General features: G+C 38.4%; 1 protein-coding gene across 1 annotated transcript; it reads right to left on the reverse strand.

Moving 5' to 3' along the window:
* Positions 1-1,222: 1,222 nt before the first annotated feature.
* Positions 1,223-12,576, reverse strand: ARF6 (auxin response factor 6). Its single transcript, XM_077387691.1, has 14 exons — positions 11,359-12,576; positions 10,640-10,752; positions 9,981-10,079; positions 9,839-9,895; positions 9,600-9,755; positions 9,374-9,458; positions 6,486-6,576; positions 5,401-5,565; positions 5,190-5,312; positions 5,029-5,104; positions 4,742-4,871; positions 3,263-4,455; positions 2,418-2,608; positions 1,223-1,607 (listed from the first exon to the last, which is right to left on the reverse strand). The coding sequence occupies exons 1-14, from the start codon at positions 11,399-11,401 to the stop codon at positions 1,409-1,411; spliced, it is 2,721 nt and encodes a 906-aa protein (XP_077243806.1). The 5' UTR covers positions 11,402-12,576; the 3' UTR covers positions 1,223-1,408.
* Between the last annotated feature and the right edge of the window lie 9,134 nt (positions 12,577-21,710).

A 21,710-nucleotide genomic window follows, 5' to 3' on the forward strand; every position in this document is an offset into this window, starting at 1 on the left:
AAGATTGAACAAGCAGCCTGTGTGTGATTATTCTGCATTGCGTAACGCAACCAATTGTCTCAAGAGGTAGGAAATAAGCTCTGGCATGCCTCACGCGAAGGTAGATAGATACTGCCGACTCAAAACTGGGACCCAAACTCAGTATACAGAAAAGGAGAGTATCAAAAGGAGGAATAATAAACAGTTGATTAAGAGATGGGGCTGAATTTTTTTTTATTTTTTTGAAAGATAAGATGGGGCTGAATGTAACATGATAATGAAGCCCAAAAGAAAAATACGTTAGAAAAGAGCCAGAATTGTGTAAAATACTTGGGCCATAAGGGAAAGAAGAACCGATAGTGATAGATAGAACGACAGTCGGTGACAAAGAATGAAGGAAAAGAAGATGAGGGCCAAGGGTTCTGTCTTGACCTTAAAAAAGAACAGGAGGGCCTGGGCTTTTCTCATCGATTGAGAAAGACAGTGATATAGACTGTAGAATAGCAGCGACGGGAAAGACAGATCACATGGTCATTAATTTCCTCACGATGTGGGCCATCCACAGAAGTTAGGCAGCAAACCAAATTGATAGACCAAAGAAGGGAAGTAAAAAAACAACGTTAGTTGAAAATACATATCATCTCACATAGCAGGTAATGGAGTTTGACAGAGAGGAAAGGAGTTTTTGCTAGAGAGAAACATAGCTAGAATGACTAATACCAACTGATACATAAAGAAAACAAGAGAAAACCATGATCAGAAAAGGTGGGCTTCGAAAGTTGAAGGAAAAACCATCAGCTGGTCCTAAAAGCAACAACAGTTGGAACCAGCAAACCGAAAAACCAAAAGAACCCACATGGAAAGGAAAAGGGAATAACAGGAAATCAGCAGATTTACTAAAACAAAGGGTAGGACTTTTCTAACCTTGAATTAGGCACGACTAATGGATTTGAAAGAGAAGTAAGACTACTGACTTTATGTTGGTTTAAACTATACTTTCTTACTAAAGAAATATACTCCGACAATTCAAACCAAAGGACAGTTGCAAACACTTGGAAGGATTACAAGAGACCACCATACCCAGGAAGGACCAACTAAAACAAGAGATTCTTGGGGATCAATTGAACTCCTTACCCATGAGCCAGCCACAACAAGGTCTGCCCCCATCTCCTGAAATCTGAGTTCATGGTACATTGCAAGTTAATCCAAAAAACAAGCAGCTATCCCCACAACATCAGGCCCCTAATAATAAGTTTGTGTTGTATGTATATCGATGTTATATGTGAATACCATATAATACATTAATCAGCTTAGCTTAAGCAACTTACTCGACGTGCTTCCACCCTTCACAGAGGGAGGCTAATATTACAGAAGAGGTTGTCGGAACTGGGAACTAGTGTGTGGTTTTCCTTTTCTTTGTTTTGTTTTTTCAATAGTCTAAAGACCCCACAGATGTGATACTGGAATTCAAATTTCTTGAGTCCTGTCCGCTAACATAGTCATCACAGCTGTTGCCAGAAAGCCTCTGGATTGGAACTGAACTCAGAAGCTCGAGGCCTTGATTGCCCATCTGCTGCACATCTTGTGGTGAGAGTATCTTAATACACCAGACACTGTTTACAAACTCCCTGGAAGAAGCACGAATATAAGCCTTCATGTAGAAGATATTATATGATAAATGTAAACAATCAATTGGATCTTTTGAATATTGAAATTTCAAAAAATATTAGTGAGAGATGACACTATCAATTTTCCAGCTAAATAAGCATCAGCAATAGATCATTCAGAAACACATCTCAGCCACTAGCTGGCCAGTTTTCAGGAGACCAGAAAAATTGTGCATAGAATATATTATAAAAACAAAACATTGAAATTTTTGTAGTAATATAAAAAATGTCATTTATTCATGAAATTGTGCTAAAGAAACAAAAAAAAAAGAGCATTTCCTGATTTTTGAATATTCAAAAAGTGTTATCCCTATTTATCAGTGCCAACCACTTCTGAAACCTAGTCTCCATGACTGACCATCCAAATGTGCATGTTGACATCTAATATGAGCATGACTACAGACATAAGTTACATAACCAACATATTGGTATAGGAGCCCAGAAAAATTGTGCATTACTGAATATATAAAAAAGGCAAAACATTGAAATTTTTGTAATATAAAAACTGTCATTTATTCATGAAATTTTGGTAAAGAAACAAAAAAAAAAAAAAAGGCATTTCCTGATTTTTGAATATTCAAAAAGTGTTATCACTTTATCAGTGCCAATTTCTGAAACCTAGTCTCCATGACTGACCATCCAAATGTGCATGTTGACATTTAATATAAGCATGATCATAGACATAACCAACATATATATATATATATATATATATATATATATATAGAGAGAGAGAGAGAGAGAGAGAGAGAGAGAGAAGAAACTACATACTGCCAGGGGTCATCGCCGAGAAGAAGAACATCGTTCTCCCTGTCAACAAATACAAGCTGCCAGCCTGATCTCAGAGGGTCCTCTAACTGGCCTTCAAGGCCAAACATAAGTGCAAGCTCACTGCGAAGTTCATGGTAGCTGCTGAACCTGGTGATGTCCAGTGACCTACCGAAGGACCCTGACTTGTGAACCTGTCAATACAAAATATTCAGTCAGTAAAAACGAAACAAATATATAAGCGGGCTGAAACCTGGCAATGAAAGCTAAAATGTGTATAACTGAAATGAATAGCCAAGATGGCATTATCTAAAAATGGAATATCAACAAAATTATCAAACTAATAAAGACAAAATTATAACAAAAGAAAAAACTCAGCGCTTACTATATTGTACTTAACCAAATTGGCCAGTTGGCAGGGTAGCAAGCATAGAGTCCAAAGAGAATAAAAAGCTTCCCAAAATTTCTTGGATCCAGCTTGAACAGTCCATCCAAGAACTAAATCCTGAACAGTTGATCCAAGAACTAAGTCTTACACATGTAAATTAACAGTGAACAAGTTCATTCATCCCTTTTTTGTACCCATCCCAGTTCTCCCAAAACATAACCCTAGCCTACATAAAAAGTCACAAAGAATGGCCTAACTCACATTTTTAAACATGGAAATCAGCTAAGGTTTTCATAATTGGTCCCTTGCAATTTGTTTTAATATTTCTTGCTTTCGAAATTTTATCTATTCCGTCATTTAGAAGTTTCACTGTTTTGTCATAGATTAGGCCAAGTCACAATGTTTGGGGAAAATGGTGAAAGCGTGTCATTATAGATGAGCCAGGAAACAAGCTACACACCTTCACAAAGGTTCTGGTGGGTGGGTTCACTTGCCCCACATTTTCCGGCGACTGCAAAAATCCTGATTCATCTAAACCGGAACTAGTCATTGCCGGATTCAGAGGGAAATCAGTTCCGGTAGTACTCAGATAACTAGATGCAGCAAATGGCATAGCCGTAGAATCAGTCTCGCTGACAGCACCTCTGAGGCCTGACATGCCATTCTGCATTAAGAGTGATGAAGAGTCTATATTAACCCCAAACAGAAGATTACTCTGGGGATCGGTGCTACCATCTTGATCTACTGAGCACTCTCTCCCAGGAAACGGTGGCAATGAGATGGAATGTTGAGAGATGTTGGGCTGTGAATGGCCCAATTGATCCATCTGGGGCAAAATAGACTGAGCTCCAGATGGGAGCAGACTCTCAACAGCAACACGCTTTGGTAACCAGGCCGCAGAAGGGGTTATTGTGTTAGTTCTTGCCAAGTTTAGAAGGTGTGATGTTTCATCTGTAGAAAATGAGCCTAATATACTGTGCAACGGAGAAAGACCAGATGTGGTTACGGGGTTTCCATTTGAGTCCTGAAAGTTCTGTTGTTGACACACTGAAGAGATGGTTTGAAGAGATGGAGTCTGAGACTGAGAAGCCGAGGCAAGCTGAGACAGGGTCGAGACAATGTTTGGCATATGCTGTTGGTCAGATAGTTGCTGTTGGTGTTGGTGGTGTTGCTGGTGTTGCTGCTGCTGCTGCTGCTGCTGCTGCTGATGCTGATGCTGATGCTGATGCTGCTGCTGCTGATGCTGTTGATCGTTAAACGAGTGGCGATGCTGCAACTGCTGAAGAAGATGGGCCTGAGACTGACTCTGGGGCTGATTTTCTTGAATGGCCTGGAGAAAGGTTAGAGGAGATGGAGGTTGAGATTGCTGTAACATCTGCCTTTGTAACAGAGGGACGCTTTGAGGCTGCTGGAATTGCAGAAGCGAAGGAGGTGGTGTCTGCTTAGAAGGATCCACATTCCTAATTTCTTGGAGTGCTGCTGCAGCCATAGCTTTGTACATGTCAGGTTGTAAACCAAGCAGGGAAGCGTCGAGTCTCGGTTGCATCCAAGGCATGACTCCAAGACCCTGGAAATTTAGAGACTGAATTCCCCGGTCTCCACCATCTCCTCGAAGCCACATGAGAGGGGAATTCAGATCATCCTCCTTGCCACCTGCATAAAATGGAAGCAGGAGTGAGAAAAAAGGTGGATGAGATGAGCAACTACTGGGATGAGGCACTTTATGTCAGATTGAAATTGACAGACTTGTAAATGCAGCTGTCTAAAACCTCCCCAACTCAATCATTAACTCGCCCGAGTCAACTAAGTATTGGCCCTAAGAGTACAAGCTTTTAAACACTGATGAATACAGTAGTTTTTTTCTTTAACTGGTGGGGAAGTAGTTTTTCTAAGCTTAAAAAGAAGAAATCAACATGCATATCATAGAGAGAGGGTAAACCTGGCGGCCACGGGCGTTTGAGTCTGAGCGGGAATGGCGATGGATACATTGGAAATGTTGTTAAAGGTTCAATCTCCCACAACGATACTCTTGGCTGCCTCTCTCCTGCAGTCGACTCATCCCAGCCAACCTGCATGGACAACCTTCATGACTACAGTTCACAGATTTTTTTATTTTTTATTTTTTGATATTCATCATGGAAAACTGGAGCGAAAATGCTTTGCAGCCAAATCACATGTTCTCCCAACTGATCTGGACATATACCAATTTCTTTACAGCATTAATACCTTCACGGAGCGCCAATGTGAGTTTGGCCAACGAACAAGATCTAAGTCACCTATGCCAGTTATGGTGCCCATGTACCTAGAAACAATGTACCCACATTGGTTATAATGTGCTATGAATTAGTAGCAACGCATATACATAATTTAGAAGCAGTGCAGCTTACCGGCGGACACTTGACTCTTCCGTCTCAAACAGCATTCGAAAGCGCATGCCAACAGAAACACGGGTGTGATAGACTGCTTTAGCATATTTCACTAGTGGTATGACAAATTCAGATGGGCTTGCCCTGAAAGAAAGATTAATTAAATCAGCATAACCAGAACATTTAGAACATTCCTGTTAACTTTTTTTTAAAAGATAAGCATTAACCGTACCTTGGGTTGTAAAAAATAGTGAACCGACTGTTTGTTGCAGCAGCATGTGCGGCTGCAGCAAGGAGCCCGATGTGCATGCTATCACTTGACAGAACTGAAGAAGGCATAACTGTTTGTGGCCGATGAGCACGCCTGATTCCCAGGAATAACTGATTCTTTTCATTCCTGATGGAAACATACTCCAACATCAGCAATAAGAACTACAAGTAGTAGTAAACTGCATGTGCACGCATATATATATATATATATATATATATATAGAGAGAGAGAGAGAAGGACTAGTTAGGCAATTTCAAAATGGTTTTGTTCGAAATTGCCTCTCTCTCTCTCTCTCTCTCTCTCTCTCTCTCTCTCTCTCTCTCTCTCTCTCTCTCTCTCTATATATATATATATATATATATATATATATATATATATATATATGAGGAAAGTGTCTTATGGTGAGCTTAAGCGCCCAATCACATTGGGGCCTACTTTGTTAGGATGATCCAAAGCATTCATTTGAAAGGCCCTATCATAGATGGGGGTGTGTACCAAAAATCAGCTCCATAGGATCATCCTAACCCATCCATTTGTGGAGGTCAAAATGGACAGACATTATTTGTCCACAAATCTGCCCATTTTTGTCCTCCACAAATGGAGGGGTTAGGATGATCCTATGGAGCTGATTTTTGGTACACACCCTATCTATGATAGAGCCTTGCAAATGAATGGTTTGGATCACCACAGAAAATGTGGGACCCATGTGATTGAGGCGCTTAAGCTCACCATAAGTTTGGTGAGCTTAAGCTCACCATAAGTTTCCTCATATATATATATATATATATATATATATATATATATAAAAGTATTTGCAAGGGAATTTCACGGAAAGGCATTTTACGGCTGACTTTTGCTTGGGTAAACAGCCACACGGGCTCACTTTTCAGCAGATTTTGTCTTATTCATTAAATTCATCTGAGGTGGTTGCTCTCATGCAAAAGTCAGCAGCGAAATGCCTTTCCGCAAAATACCCAAGCAAATGCCATATATATGAGCTTGCTTATTCAAGTAATATTGCAAATAAGGATTTTGAAAGACCGTACCAAATAAAAAGTACTGAATCGCCTGCAACAAGTCTTTTTGCACTTACAAAAACACTCCATCCAGTAGTCAGAAGATGTCTCTTAGGCTGACCTGCATTAAAAATGGCAAAAAATGGAAGTTGGTTTCATCTACACACTCCATCCAGATGTCCGAAGCTGGTTTCATCAACATGCATGCGAAACTGGTTTCATCTACATGCATGCAAAGTCAAAGAAATATGTGAATGCAACTGATTACGGCCCAAAATACAATTTCAGAGATGTGATTTCGGAAAATAAGCGAGTCTAAAAAGGAACCACTTGAGCACTATCATTCAAAAAAAGGAAAAAGAAAAACCACTCTTGAGCACTTCTTGTCGTAATACTTGTCTGACAAAACCTGCTTAGACATGCATATTCTGATGACATGGAATAAATCCATAGTGATGCAGATTTTAGGACTAAATAAGAGGCATATTTGCGCGTTAATTGCCTATTTATAGGCCCCTTTACAGCTTATTTTAAAAACTTTTGATGATTATTGATATTGAATAAAGATTCTTCTCCCTCTAATTCTGGTTTTCTTCTTCTCTCTTCTGATTTCTTCTCTTCTCACCCTAAATTCGTCTATTCTTCTGGTTATTTTCATCTCTTCTTCAGGTTATTTTCGTCTCTTCTTCTCCTATTCTTCTAATTCTATCCCCTTTCGTCTATCTCTCCCCTTTCCTCAATTTTTCTTCACGGTGTTGCATCACAGTCTTGGAGGTTGACCAATACATGCTGCTTTCAAACTTTGTAAGCTAGTGAACTCGTAAAAACAATACTTGTTTGGAACAGGTGGCGTTAAGTGTTTCTTCAACATAAATCTATAAATTGATAAGCATGGTATGCAATGCAGAATGGAAAAGAATCATTTTTAAGAGCTTCTAAATGTTTAAAAGAGCACGGCATATCATATTGGCCTTTCCACTACCAACGTTGCATATGCATGCCTAGGAGATGCACCCCTCAACCTCAAGGCAGATCCATGAACAGCCTTTGTGCCCTTCAGATCTTTCAAGTCCTCGATGTCTCAAATCTTCAGTGTTTTTTGAGCACCACAACAAATGCATCCATTCTTCCCAACTCTCCGCCCAACAAATGGATACAAATATTACAATTGAACAGTGCAAACAAATCTGTAAGTGCGAATTTCAAGAAAAAAATAGATGAACATAGACAAAAGAAGGAATTTAATGAAGCACTAATACTCTTGAAACATATGAACATCCAAGTGAAAAAGAGAATAAATGTAGAAAGGATGGACGGTTACAACAAACTAATCCGATGCTTCATAGATCGGCACTTAATTGTTTTTTTTTTTTTTTTTGAATGGTTAGATTGCCAATTAATTGTCGATGCAACAAAGTTCAGTTTTACAGATTGGTTTAAAAAAAACTAGCAGACTCAATGAAGAATAACACACCAAAACCACTAATTTGGCTATTCTTGCTCAAAGGACAAAGAATGAGATATAATAAATGAGTGTTCACCTTGTGCTCTCATTCTGTCACAAGTAACCGGCGGAAAAAAAATCACAAGAAAAATCTCCAGAAAAGAAAGGGAAAAAAATGAAAGAAGACATTTAGACAAGCGGTAATACTATAAAAAGGCATGGCCATCTATGTGAAATAGAGAAGAAATGAGGAAGGGATGGATAGTTGCAATAGCTAATCCTCGAGGCCAAAATCAAATCAAAAAATTAGAGTGACGGAATTACACACGAATAATGTTGAGTTGCACAGTGAACCCAAGCTTCAAAGCTTAAAAAGTTAAAAACCCACATAAATATCCATAAAAATAAGTAGTAATCCCTAACTTGTTGCTCAAAGCTTCAAGCTACCCAAACTTCCTGATACCTTAAATCATCTTTATTCTCAAGAAAAAAAATAGAAAGATATACCCCAATCAATTACTACCGGTGTTTAAAAACTGGGCCTCGGACAATAATTCAGCCACAGTAAAAAGAAGTGAACTCGACCGGTCAATGATTGACACGGTCAAGTTTTCATTAAATAAGGCAAGTCAAAGGAGTTTTTGATTGACTTGTTAGGGCAAAACTTGGATTCGGCCGACAACTCAGCCAATGTAAAACCGAGTCGATCGATGATTGGGACCTTTTTAAACAGTGCTATTCAAACTTTCCTTAAGATAAAAACCACATAAAACTGATTCTCAAACTTCAATTGAAAATCACAAGAAACCCCTAAAATTGAAAACAAGATACACTGCCTATAGTTTCATACTGTCATACTAAATGAAGACCTAAAGATCCTTGCATCTTAATCGTAAATAAAACACTGTACATTTTTAAATGAGAACAACTTAAAACCCACATAAATTAGTCTTAGAAATTAGTTAAATTTTACTATGAAATCGCATAAATAAGAATAATCAACACCAAAAATTTCAGATCAATGAAGCCCCTCTAGACCTTTTTCATGTTTGAAAGATCAAGTGATTTTGCACAGCATCATCCAATAACCAATATCAGGAATATGTAAAGCTTCGCGATTGCCGATTTCAAAATTTTCCATTTATAATGCCATCAAGAAAACATTTGGCACTTCTTCTTTAACATGCTAATAAACAAATACCATAACAATTTCCCCAAACAACTAAAACCTGAGTGACCAAAACTTAAATGGGCGAACAACTGTTTCCAAGAACAGGATTTATTCATTGATACCTGCCTCCTCTATAACTAAAAAAGACGAGAAAAAACTTAAAACAAAAAATAAGGGTAGTTGCTCGTTATCTTTCAAAGAAAAACCTTGAATAGCAATTGTTGATTTATAGCATGGTATATGTAAAGAAGTCATGAGATTTTACACCCTTTATTGCATGCTTAAAGCATTACACAAACTTACCCCGAAATATATGCCGGAATTTCCACTCAGTATCATGAAGATCCCTGGCAACCAATTCTTGAGCCGGAGGCTGCTGGGAAAAATCCTGCGAGTACAAACAAAGAAATAGAAGAATAAGCATATAATAAACAAAATCCGTCTGAAGCATAAAATATATTAGGAAAACCATAATTAGAAAAGAGTAGATCCTGATGTAGAATCAGATGGACATTCAAAAGTAACCTACCAATGGAGGAAACACTTTCTCAGCAGCCCGGCGAGGAACAGAGAATCCTCCATGAGTGCTTGTGTCACTTGCAGTCAATGTCTTACAAAAATAATTGGTTGGCTGTTTGCTGGCGGTGCCCAACTCAGCGGGTAGATAAGCATCCTTTTGCTCTTGCTACGGAGACAATCGTGTCAGGAAAGAAAAACTCACAAGAGCAACACACTGAAAATTGGGGAAAACAAAGTAAAGTTGACTACCGGGCTAAGAGGTTGCAAGGTCATTTGAGCATATACTTCATCTGTCTCCAAGTCTGCCTGAATTTTGACAGGTTATCAAACTTCAGTGGGGTGGCCCCTAAAAGTGGTTGGAGCAAAATAAAACAGTAAAAAGAGAACTCACATGCATAGTCACATTGTGAAGCTGACAGATCAGTTGAGGAGGTAAGCTTGGGTAATTAGGTATATGGGCATCAACTTCCTTGTTGGTTGTTGCTGCCACCTGCAAAAGAATCCAGCATTTCCAATTTAACATTACTGATAACACTGAGAAATAACAACTAACTAAATAGTAATAATTTGCTGTCCCTAAAATATATCCATGCAATGCCAGCTTTGCTTGTTGATCTGCGACAAACGACATCTAGTACAAGAATGATACAAATGTTCAACAATGTACTCTAGCCGCACACTTGAATATATTACCATAATGCCACCAAGCAAGGATGAAAAAATGTTCATCAGCAACGTGAAAAATAATTTATAAGGGAGGTACTAGGTACATGATAATTATGAGAAACTTGCCCAACAATAATAGTAGTTGTTGGGTGAGAAACATGAATAGCTGGTGTTTATTCAGCCCTCTGCGTATCAAGGGATCCGACAAAAATATCTCAAAAAAAGGATATCAGAGTTCAATTGATTTTACCCCGAATTCTCCGGATATGAACAGGTCAACAACAGATTGAACTCTCTACAACCTCTCCAAACCGTATTCATTTTTTTTCTGCTGTAAACTATATTTTTACTTATTTATAACCTGTGAAGTATGCAAATACTGACCTGCTCACTATGACCCTGGGGGAAGTAGACTACACGGCTTCCAACAGCAGGCAAAGAGACAAGAGGGCCAGCACATGCATGCCAAAGCTCTGAATTCAGACATCTTTTTTCTCCTGTAATTTCCTCCACAGCAGCATGGGTTAGGTGAAGAGCGTGGTATATGCATGAAACAGAATTTGAGTAATGATTGAGCTTCATGAATATGTATATACCAAGACAAATGAATTTGCACGCAAACATATTTTCCGTATAGACATTTATGAATTCACCTAACACAATAGGAAATTTTCAAGCCTTTATTAAAATACCAGGGTAGAAACCGTGACTGTTATATCATCTATTGCAGCTACCAAAACAACCTTTATTCCCTCCAAGTCAGATTGAACATCGAAGGCATTACTATGCCTCCGAAGGCTTTTCAAAAAATCATGGGAAGACCTTAACAAAAGAAAATTGGGAATATAAAAAAGAGCATTTTGAGGAGAAGGTCAATTAATTGGAAAAAAAAAAAAAAAATAGTCTAAATCTAAAATCAGATGAGAAAGTCTAGACACATTAAGAAAATTCAAACCCAACAAAGAGCAACGCATGAGAGATCTCATTCAATTTTTAAACTTCAAAATAATAATCGATTAATTTGCTCAAAAACAAAAACTACTAATCGAAAACAGCATAGAAGAAGGGCAAAACAATAAAATCTCTCATGATCATATACATACCTTCTTGTGTCTGATGACCAAAACCCGACGATGAAAGCCTCATTTTCCTAGAGATTCACGAAGATTTTCAAATAGAGAATCCGAATTGATCCAAAACCGATCCGAATCAACTGGTTACCCTCAGCAAAAGAGCAAAACCTTCGATAGCCGACCCTCTATCCGACATAAAACCGTCTCTTTCACCTTTTTCCCCAAAAAATCCTAACATAACTTTACCAAATACTCCCTTCCAAATAGCTAAGCACATCAAAATCTCAAACCCTTTTTTCTCCGATACTTTCACCCTTCCTTTTACAAGTAATGCAACACAAAAAAACAAGAAATTAATCGCAAAACCTTCATCCGCAGCTTAAACCCCAAAATCAGACTACAAACCCTCAATCCAAAACCAGTTCCGCTACAATAAATGCTCGTTTTTCGCCTCATCCGGTCCAGATCTTCAACCAAACTTAACCCTAGCCCTTTGAATCTTCACAAGGTAGCTTTAATCACTGTCTTCAAGTTCAAAACAAGGACCGATCTTCGTCCACAGTTAACCCTAGCCTTTAGAATTTTCAAAAGGTAGCTTTAATCACTGTCTTCAAGCTCAGAACGTGGAGAGTTCAGCTAAAAATGGGGTAAAATCTAAAAACACTGTAAAACTAGGAAACCATCTTGAACAGCACGAACTCGTTAGATCTTTAACTTCAACAGTAGCTAGGGTTTTATGAACTCCAGTAACAGTTTCCTTCACTAAACGAAGAAAAGAAGAAAAAAAAACGCATTCGAGCATAAAAAGGCGAAAAAGTGACAGAATTTAGATCCAGTTTCTCCCACTCGAAATCTATGCTTCGAGAACTGAGAAACGAAAAACACTCCAGATCTCTGACTACACCTCTCTCCACCGATCTCAGCCTTGCATTTCAGAAGAAAACCCTAACTGGATTTTCAGCGGTCCAAGAACTTTATCTTAAACCTTAGAATACTTGTGATCTCTCCGAGAAAGCTCCGAATTCAGAGATTTTTTACGGAAATAGGACATATATAGTCCGAATCAGACATCAGAGAGATTTCAGGAGAGTTCCTTGGCAATTTCTCAAACATTTTCTCGCCATCTCAAGCTTAATTTTTTTTTCCTCTCATTCGTTTCGCCTTTCTCTTTTTTCTAGCTTCTGGTTTTAGTACAAGAGCACCTCTCTCTCTCTCTCTCTATCGATTCTCGTCCAATCAATCAACTATACCGCCATTATTTCTTCCGCGCCTTTTATACGGAGAGAGAGGACTTGCTGTCACCTCTCTCTCTCTCGCTTTTTACTTTTTGCCCTTTTTTTTTTGGCCTTTTCGTATTTCTGGCGTATTTTTATTTTACTGAGACAGTAACCTGACCTTTTGAGTTTGTGTATAGAAACAAAGAGCGGGAGCAAAATATACATTCCTTTTCGCTTTTTGCCTTTCTTGTTACTCCTTACTCTCCGAATGTCCGATAGATGTGGGACCCCAACTTAGATTTACGATGGCATAAAATTGATCCTAGCCATCTGATTAGATGATTCTTTGTATGAAAACTGATTGGTTTTACCAGTCAATGGCTAGCATTCGATGGTAAAAATCCTCAAACCCAAATCAATGATGGGTTCCAACAGGGTTAATCCTACGTCAGACTACTTGAGCTGTGATGGCTTATCTGATGAACAACCCTGATCACCAGGCACATATGCTATGTGACCACTAGGGCAATTTGGTCATGATCACTTAGCTCTCCACTAGGCCAATTTGGTCATTAGGGCCCAATTCTTTTTGGACACTGCTCCATTTTGATGAGGGCACTCCTAACTTTATTAAAAGTACGGTATCGCCCGCCCGCCCGCACGCTAGGATGATATGAACCGTGCATTAGATGGGCCAAGGCCTAAGTAGGTTGTGCCCCGAAAACTAACTCCATAGGTTGATCCTAACCCTCGAGGGTTAGGATCAAACTATGGAAATGACTTTTGGGGCACAACCTATTTATTTAGGCTATGGCCCATATATTGGACAGTTTGGATTATCATGTGGTGCGGGCCATACCTTAGTTTTAATAAAGTAACAAAAATAACATAAATAATGAAAATAGCCTTGGCTCATGTAGAATGATAAAATAAACCCATAACTGTTAAAATAGATAAATAAATAACTCATATCCCATAAAAAAAAAAACAAAACAAAACAAAGTATCCGTATCCAATAAAAAAAGACCAATTACCCATATCTCCTGAAAATGACCAAAATACCAGTATGTCATCGAAAATAACAAAAGGTACATAACTACATATATGATATATCTCATAGTAAATGAACACAATATCTCATAGAAAATGATAAAATAAGGGTGATGATATTTTCACCCCCTCTGCAATACGCATCCACCCCCTTATAACGTGAGCAGTGGGCGACCTTAACACTTTTTGACATCAAATTACATTAAAACGGGGGTGAATGCGTATTGCAGGGGGTGAGAATATCATTGCCATAAAATAATCGTGTCTCGGATAAAATTTGATAAGGTCGTTTTGATTATTTTCTATGAACTATTGGTGCTTTACCCTCTGTTTGGTCGCCGGGTTTTTTTTTGTTCGTGGGAGTTATGTGGGAGAGTAAGTTAAATTTTGGTCCCATCCCATGTTTGGTTGCCTTTTAGCACTAGGTTTTTTTTAATCCCACTCTTGTAATGATTACTTGTGGGGTGAATTTTTTAATCTCACTTTTGTAATGATTGCCTTTTCATCCCATCCCAAGATAACCCCAGGAACAAAAATAAGCTTGAGAAGAATTTTTTTTCTACCCAACAGTTCAAGCAACCAAACAAAGGTTTTTTTTTTCCCACCATATCTCTCAGGGTATTTTTTTCTCCCACATGACCAAACATGGGATTTTTATTTTACCAAGATACTTCTAGGACTTTTTTTTTCCCATCTATCTCCCAGGGTATTTTTTTCTCCCACATAACTCCCAGGAACAAAAAAAAACCCGGCAACCATACAGAGCATTAATGATAATATAGGGGTACTTTGGTAAATTTTCATAAGATGTAATTTTCATCATTTTTCCTAGGGGACGGTGCTTTAGCCATTGGCACGAAAGATGTTTTTTGTTATTTAGTAAGAGGAGGTATTTTAGCCATTTTTCATTATATATAGATGAGTACATTGGCCATTTGTTTTGGTCGGTAAGTTAGGATTTAACTTCAGACCTCTAAGTTGAAGAACTGAGCCTTAACCATTGAGCTATTTCTTCATTTTTCACCATATATTGGATTTCATAACCATATCTTGGATTTCATAATTTCACCTATTTTTTTGCAAATAATGAACTCTCTTTGAGTGATTATTTCTTAGCGATTCAAGTAAATGTGAAATTATGTGAGAACTCTGTAGATGCATTTGCAATCTATGGAACTTTTGTGAAACAACCAATTACTCCAAAAGCTTAAGATGTTGAAGTTGGAGTTATTAATCATTCATACTTCAACACTCCTGTAGGAGGGCCAACACCCACCGCCAATAACATCCGCCAATCTACGACCGGCGGATACACGAAAATACCCAAGATCTTGCACTACAAGATCGAGAAAATCATGCCAAGAAACCACAATCACAAAGGGAACAAATCAAACAGCCACAAGAAGATAAGAGTATACATTGTTCACCACAATGGGCTACTCCACAGACAAGGCAACACAAAATCCATTATTTATAATCAAAATAGTACAATGTTACCTCCACCGGTAAAATCCACCGACAAAATCCTTCTCCCCAACCTTCTATGTAGCCACAAAATAACCTCCAAGTCTCTACACCGAGTACATGAAAAAACCATCCTTCAAAAGTAGTTGAAAAAACCTCCAACATAGTGCTTGCGCTACAATAGAAGAAATCCAATGGAGAAGAAAAATGGAAGAATAATAATACACGTTGATGACCAGGAGGAGGAGAATCTCTTTTTACTTCACCACAAAAAAGCCTTCCAAGAGCCCAAGAGAACACCCCTCTTTTGCCCTAAACCTTCTCCTCAACCTTGAGTAGATGCACGCTTTTGCTTCACCACAAAAGCCATTCTAGAGCATCTAAGAGAAAACCCCTCTTGCCTTGCCCTAGATTTCACCTCAAGAAGAGAACCTTGCTTTTGCTTCACCACAAAAGCCCTCCTAGGACCCCAAAGAGAAAATCCCTCTTACCTTGCTCTAGCCTCCTCTCCTCTCTACATTTTTTCTTTTTCTTCAAACCCTCTCTTTCACATACGGACCCTATATAAAGAGAGAAACGCATCCCACTTAAAAGGCCTAAGTGGGACCCACTTCAAGAATGAAATACAACTGGTGATTTTGTAACACCAACTCAACAACTCGCCCTTATGTATTGCCCTTCTTTTTTGGGTTGGCCATACACGCACAAGGTACTGGCCCCTCTTTTGGGTGGCCTTACACGTGGACTTTTAATATTGAGGAGTTGTGAGTTTTGAACTCAGAACTCACCGTTAGGCAACGCTCATACCAAAATGAAATTTGTGGAGAAGATCTTTTTGCCCTTATCCCAAACCCCCCCAATATTTGCAAGACAAACCAAACAATGTTTCTTTCTTCCACCCTTAATCTCCCCGTTGACTAATCCCCTTTAATCTCCCCTTTGACCGCTGGGATATAGATCTCCCAACGAATTAATGGCATCCAAACAGAGCACAATTACTCCAACTATGAGGAATTCTAGACCTAGTACACTACTCAGCTCAGTTTCATAATGGGCCCGACATACATGAGTCAAATAAGGGATTTTAGGACGGGAAGTGGCAGATTTGTCCCCTTTTTTTACTTGAGGTGGCTGTCCCAAGTAAAAAACGGGGGCGAATATATCATTTCCCTTGATGAAGAAATTGCCCTTTCATGAAATGACCTAAACATTCTTGATGAACAACGCCAATAAAAAAGCACTATAGTGGTGTTTATATTCAAGAGACAGAGGTACAGATTTCCATATCTATGTACCTTTGGCCGATGATGAATACTGACCGTTGGATAGAAATGATGGGTCCCAAACATGCCTGACGGTACGTGACATGTGATATTTGTTTTTGTTTTATAAGTCGGTGTCAGAGTACGGTGCAAAGAAGAAAACCCCGCCATACATAGCCTATTTCTATTTTATTTGCTAATAAAATTACCCACGATTCTGGTGGGAGATGATATCCCACCCCCCTTTTGACGGATAAAATCCCCTTTAACGTTATCCGTTAACTTTCAAGGGTAAAGAAAAACGTTAAGGGGGTGAATTTATCCTCAACCAGTGAACCATTCTCACAGAAAACGTTAAGGGGGGAGTTTTATCCGTCAGGGGGGGGGCGGATATCATTCCCCTAATTGTATTTGGTGGCAAATTTTAGAAACGGGGAGAAGAAATATAGAAGAGCGCAAATCACAATAGTCGCTCTACACACGAGGGTTGCTTTGACCCCATCACCGCCACTTTGGCCGAGCTGTTAAAAGATCGCCGATTTCCGTTCCGCAATTTCTCAAAAAACCCGGCGGTGTACGTGAACAAGAGCTGGTAGGAGGACGCGCGCTTTTCAGGGAGGTCCTTAATAGCCACTTATATTGAGCCAAGTGTTAGACACAGTAGTAGGCTACTGATATCTGCACTATCTTATTTTAATAATTGCACAGATTCAGCTTTTCATTTCTTTTTAAATTGGCTTCTGCAATTATCAAAACATGGTTAATGGCAACATCAATAGTTTCTAATTTCTATAAGACCTTTTATAAACTAACAAAGATTACCCCTCACTACAAAATTTATGGAAGTGGAGAACTCCTGAAGGGACCCAATAGATGAATGGTTTAGATCAATATAGGATAGTGAGGTACAAGCTATATCTAGCCGTCAATTTAAACTGATACATATCCTGACTGTTCGCTCGAGTCATGGCTCCTATATTGTTTGCTTTTACATTTGATAGCTTTTTTTTTCTCTAGCTTAAAATCAAATTTTTTTTTAAAGTTAATGTTATTTTTAGAATGGGAGTTTTACGTATTGATACACGGGCACAATTTCAATAGAATTATCTCCCCAAAGCATATAAATGAGAAGAATGGAGCTTCTCATGTGTCATGTTTTCTTGCCTCTGCTTGTAAACTTAAATGACTTGTCTTTCCTGTGCGACTTTTCAGCAATGGCCACCTTTTTTTTTATGATAAGTAAGCTAGGATTGAAGTATTCAACCTACGATCTCAAGGTTGAAGCAATGGTTACCTTGTCATCACATCACAAAAGACATACATCTCCCTTGGACAGTTGGAGCAATCCTTTCCTTCCATGTGTTTATTTGTAGGACGCCACAAGGTTTGCTGGCCAGTAAGAAAACCCTAACCCTAATTTCTTTTCTCTCTAAAATAATATCCAAAACGAAACGGATTGAAATAAATTCCAATTAGTTATAGAGAACTGTGATTTTGCCAGAAAAATTTAAACTTTTTAAATAATATAAACTATATTTCCTTGTATAAAGAGCCGGAAAAGGACCGCTTGAGTGTTTCACCTCATTAAGTGCAACCGAATTTACTTTCTCAACCAATTTTAAGAGGTTATGGAAAATGACTGGGATCCAATCAAGGTCCCTTTTCCGGCTCTTTATGAAGGGTACCCTTGCATCTACCATTCCTCTAAGTAACTCTTAAGTTTCTATTTTTTGCCAAAATAGTTTAATTTTTTGTTTTAATAAAAATCACGCTGATTTATAAATAAAGAGAGATGTTTGGCTGCTGAAAAAATTCCCTTGATAAATTTTCCAATAAAAAAATCGTAGTTATAGTATGGATTGTTTTTCCTCATGTCTTTTGACAAAAAAATTAGCAACAAAACTTGAATAAAAAATGGGCTCTTTATGAAAAAATTTCCAATGTTGCCAAATGTACCTCAAGACAGAACGAGATTAACTTAGAATTGATTGAGTGTCATTTTCGTCTACAAAAGTTGTTGTAGTACTTAGGAGCCTTTCAGAAATATTTTTCAAAAAGTTAATCAGGGATACATAGGCAAAAATACAACACATTGATTAGTCCATAATAAGGCGCTAGATTTAAATGGTGGAAGCCCGTATACTATTATAGTCCAGTAATTTTCACAAAGTACCATGAGGACCACACCACAGGATGACCCAAACCATCCATTTGATGAGCCACAACGTAAATAGGTTGTGCCCTAAAATCATTTCCATAGGATAATCCCAACCCTGCCATCTAAAGAGGTTTTCGTAATATGCAGTTTATCTATAGATCGGAGGGCTAGGACGATCCTACGGAAATGATTTTTGGGGGACAACCTATTTACATTGTGGCCCATCAAATGGACGGTTTGGATCATCTTATGGTGTGGGCCGTACGGTATGCTTTTTAAAATACTGGATTATATGGACTTACACCATGTGAAAATACCGTTTGTATAGGGGGACTCACGATCATTTCCCGATCTTTCCCAGCTGTACGAGGGTTAGGACGATTTAACCGGGGTAACGAAACGGCAGTTAGTTGCCGTTATATTTCTTTGCTTTCTTTTTCATATGCGTCTGACGGAAGCATTCCTGCCGTTTTAATTCCCCGTTAGAACGGCATGGGGACTGAGATTTTCTAATATATTGCAAAAAATAAAAAAGGGAAAAATATTTATTTTAATGAACTTACGGATAAGGCTGTTCATGCTGCCAATATTGGCCCATATTTACTCCATTTTATGGCTATGCCTTTGCCACCAAAAACCCTCCCTTCTACCAAATTTAGCGGGCTCTTTCGCCCTACAAATGAATGGTTTGGATCATCCTATGAAGTGGGCTCCACCTTACTTTTTGAAAAATATTAGACTTTGCAGCCACACAACCATGCAAAAAACCAAAAATGATCAAATTGCCCTTTTCATTTTCAAAGTGTGTAAAAGTTGATTCGGTGGAATACTTTGGTAGGGAGCACCTAGTGGGCCCCATGTTTGATTAATCTGAATCGTCCAATTGATATGCATTGCTTTGGATCTCTTATGACCCAAAAATCCCCCTAATCATGCACTTTTACAGTTTTTAAGAGTAGTTTTCACTACTGCACTTTTTCAACAACCAAAAATACACTTTATTTTATGTTGGGATTGCATGGTGGGTGAGATTTTTCGGGCATTGGAGGTCTAAAGCAAAGGTTTGATCAATCTATGTGGGACCCACCAAGATCTAGTCGGCTTGCTTTAGTGCATTACAATGTGATCACACCTTGATTGAGCATTTCCCTTTCAGTGGGATTTTTATTTTACCGGGATTTTTTTTTTCCCACCATAGTCCGGTCAACCAAACATGGGATTTTTATTTTACCGAGATTTTTTTTTCCCCACCATAGTCCGGTCAACCAAACATGGGATTTTTATTTTACCGGGATACTTCCAGGGAGTTTTTTTTTCCCCACCAATCTCCCAGGAAGTTTTTTGTTCCACAAAAGTCCTAAGAACCAAAATAATTCTGGCATCCAAACGGAGCTGACATCCATTAAATTTTAACTAAGGTCCTGTTAGTGTTGCAGGAATTTTCTGCAAAAGTTTGGAAAGGAAAATTATTTCTTAACATTTTTATTTTTTTCACTTGAAAGAATAACTTAAGAAACCCTATTCAATTTTTCTTTACAAGGGCCGACCATTTATGATGATATCTTTCTAAATTAACCATAATCATATTATTTCCCTTTAAATAGAGGAAAGAAAAAATTTCCCTAATAAAAAATGTTTTACTTGCAATCCAAACCGATAAATTGATTTCAAATCAAAGCGGACCCGTAGCGGCTCGATCCAAAGCAAGGCTAGAATCACACTGATAGTTCATATCAATCAAAGGTGAGGTCCACTATGATACAGTAGGTGTGCTTGCCTCGTTGTTACTTTAAGATCACACCCTAATTAAGCCAACAAGGGTCACATCCAGTTGAATTTTCACTAAAAGATAAATTGGTTTCGAACCAAGCCAACCCCATAACGGCTAGATCCAAAGCAAGGCTATCGTCACACTAATAGATCAGATCAGTCAGAGGCGAGGCACACTATGCTATAGTAGGCAAGCCCCGTGTCTCATTGGATTACAACACGATCGCACACTAATGAAGCATTTCTCCATCAACTAGAGGTCCAACATTGGGTCACAGTCAGTCGAGCTTTTGCTAAATGATCAGTCAGAGGCGAGGCACACTATGTTATAGTAGGCAAAAACCCGGATTTTTTTTGGTAGCTAAATTGGGATTGAACACCTCTAGGTTGAGATACAAATCCTCAACCATTGAGCTACAGGCAAATCATTGAATTTTATAAGCTAAAGCCTGGATTTTAAAATCTAAAGTTGGATTTTATAAGGCAAAATCCAAGTTTTAGCTTATAAAATCCAGGTTTTAGATTGTAAAATCACGTACCTATATGACTATATGGCGAGAGTGTCCGCTTGTGGTGGGGGGAGGGGATTGGCACACCAAAACCGGGCCCGTTTGGTTGAATTGATCAGCTAATGTAGGACAAATATGAGGTTGAGAAATTTGTACCTAGAAGTTTCATAATGTATATGGGGTGTGGTTAACCAAACTGATTTCGATCACGTGAATTCTCAACCATTATTTGATAAGATTTGAAAGAGACTTGTGCATTCTTTTATTAAACATATTGTTTCTAGTACAAAGATAACGGGTCCTAAAGGCTTCTAGCCCCATGTCCCAAAGATTCCGAAGGTGCGGTGTTTTAGGCCACAGATTAATCAATTCACAAGCGAACAAAATACATAACCGGTAGTTCAACAAATTGCCCTGGATGATTATGAACACTGCACACTACACATAATGCATGTAGTCTCGTGCCATTTTAGCTCGTCATAAAATTTAAAAAAGGGAAGTGATATATTAGCTCCTTTTCTCCCCTGGGCCACCCCAATTTTGTGTTTTATGACCAAGGTTTTAAATTTCGGTTTCATGTATAATTTCGGTTCTCATTGAAACTGAAATTTCAGCCGAAAACCCAAAATTTCAGCTGAAATTCGGTAGAAGCGCTTGAAATGTTGGTTTTTTTGGGCTGAAATTTCGGTAACGATCGAAATTCTATAAAGAAATAAAAAATTAATATTTTATCGAAGATTTCGCTGAAATTGCCGAGATTTGGTAAATTTTGGTTTCGGAACGTTTCGGTTTCAGTTATGACCGAGATCCGAAATTTAAAACCATGTTTATGACTACTTTTTCACACTAGACAGGGGTGGATAAGGGAATAAGAGGAGAGAATATATCATTTTGCAAAATTGATATATTCAAATGAAAATTTTCCCTGGGCAAGCAACAGTGCAACACCCCT

The sequence above is a fragment of the Tasmannia lanceolata genome, unplaced genomic scaffold (genome assembly GCF_043159265.1).
Source record: "Tasmannia lanceolata isolate RefF3 unplaced genomic scaffold, GAP_Taslan_0.1 ptg000008l, whole genome shotgun sequence".
NCBI lineage: Eukaryota > Viridiplantae > Streptophyta > Magnoliopsida > Canellales > Winteraceae > Tasmannia > Tasmannia lanceolata.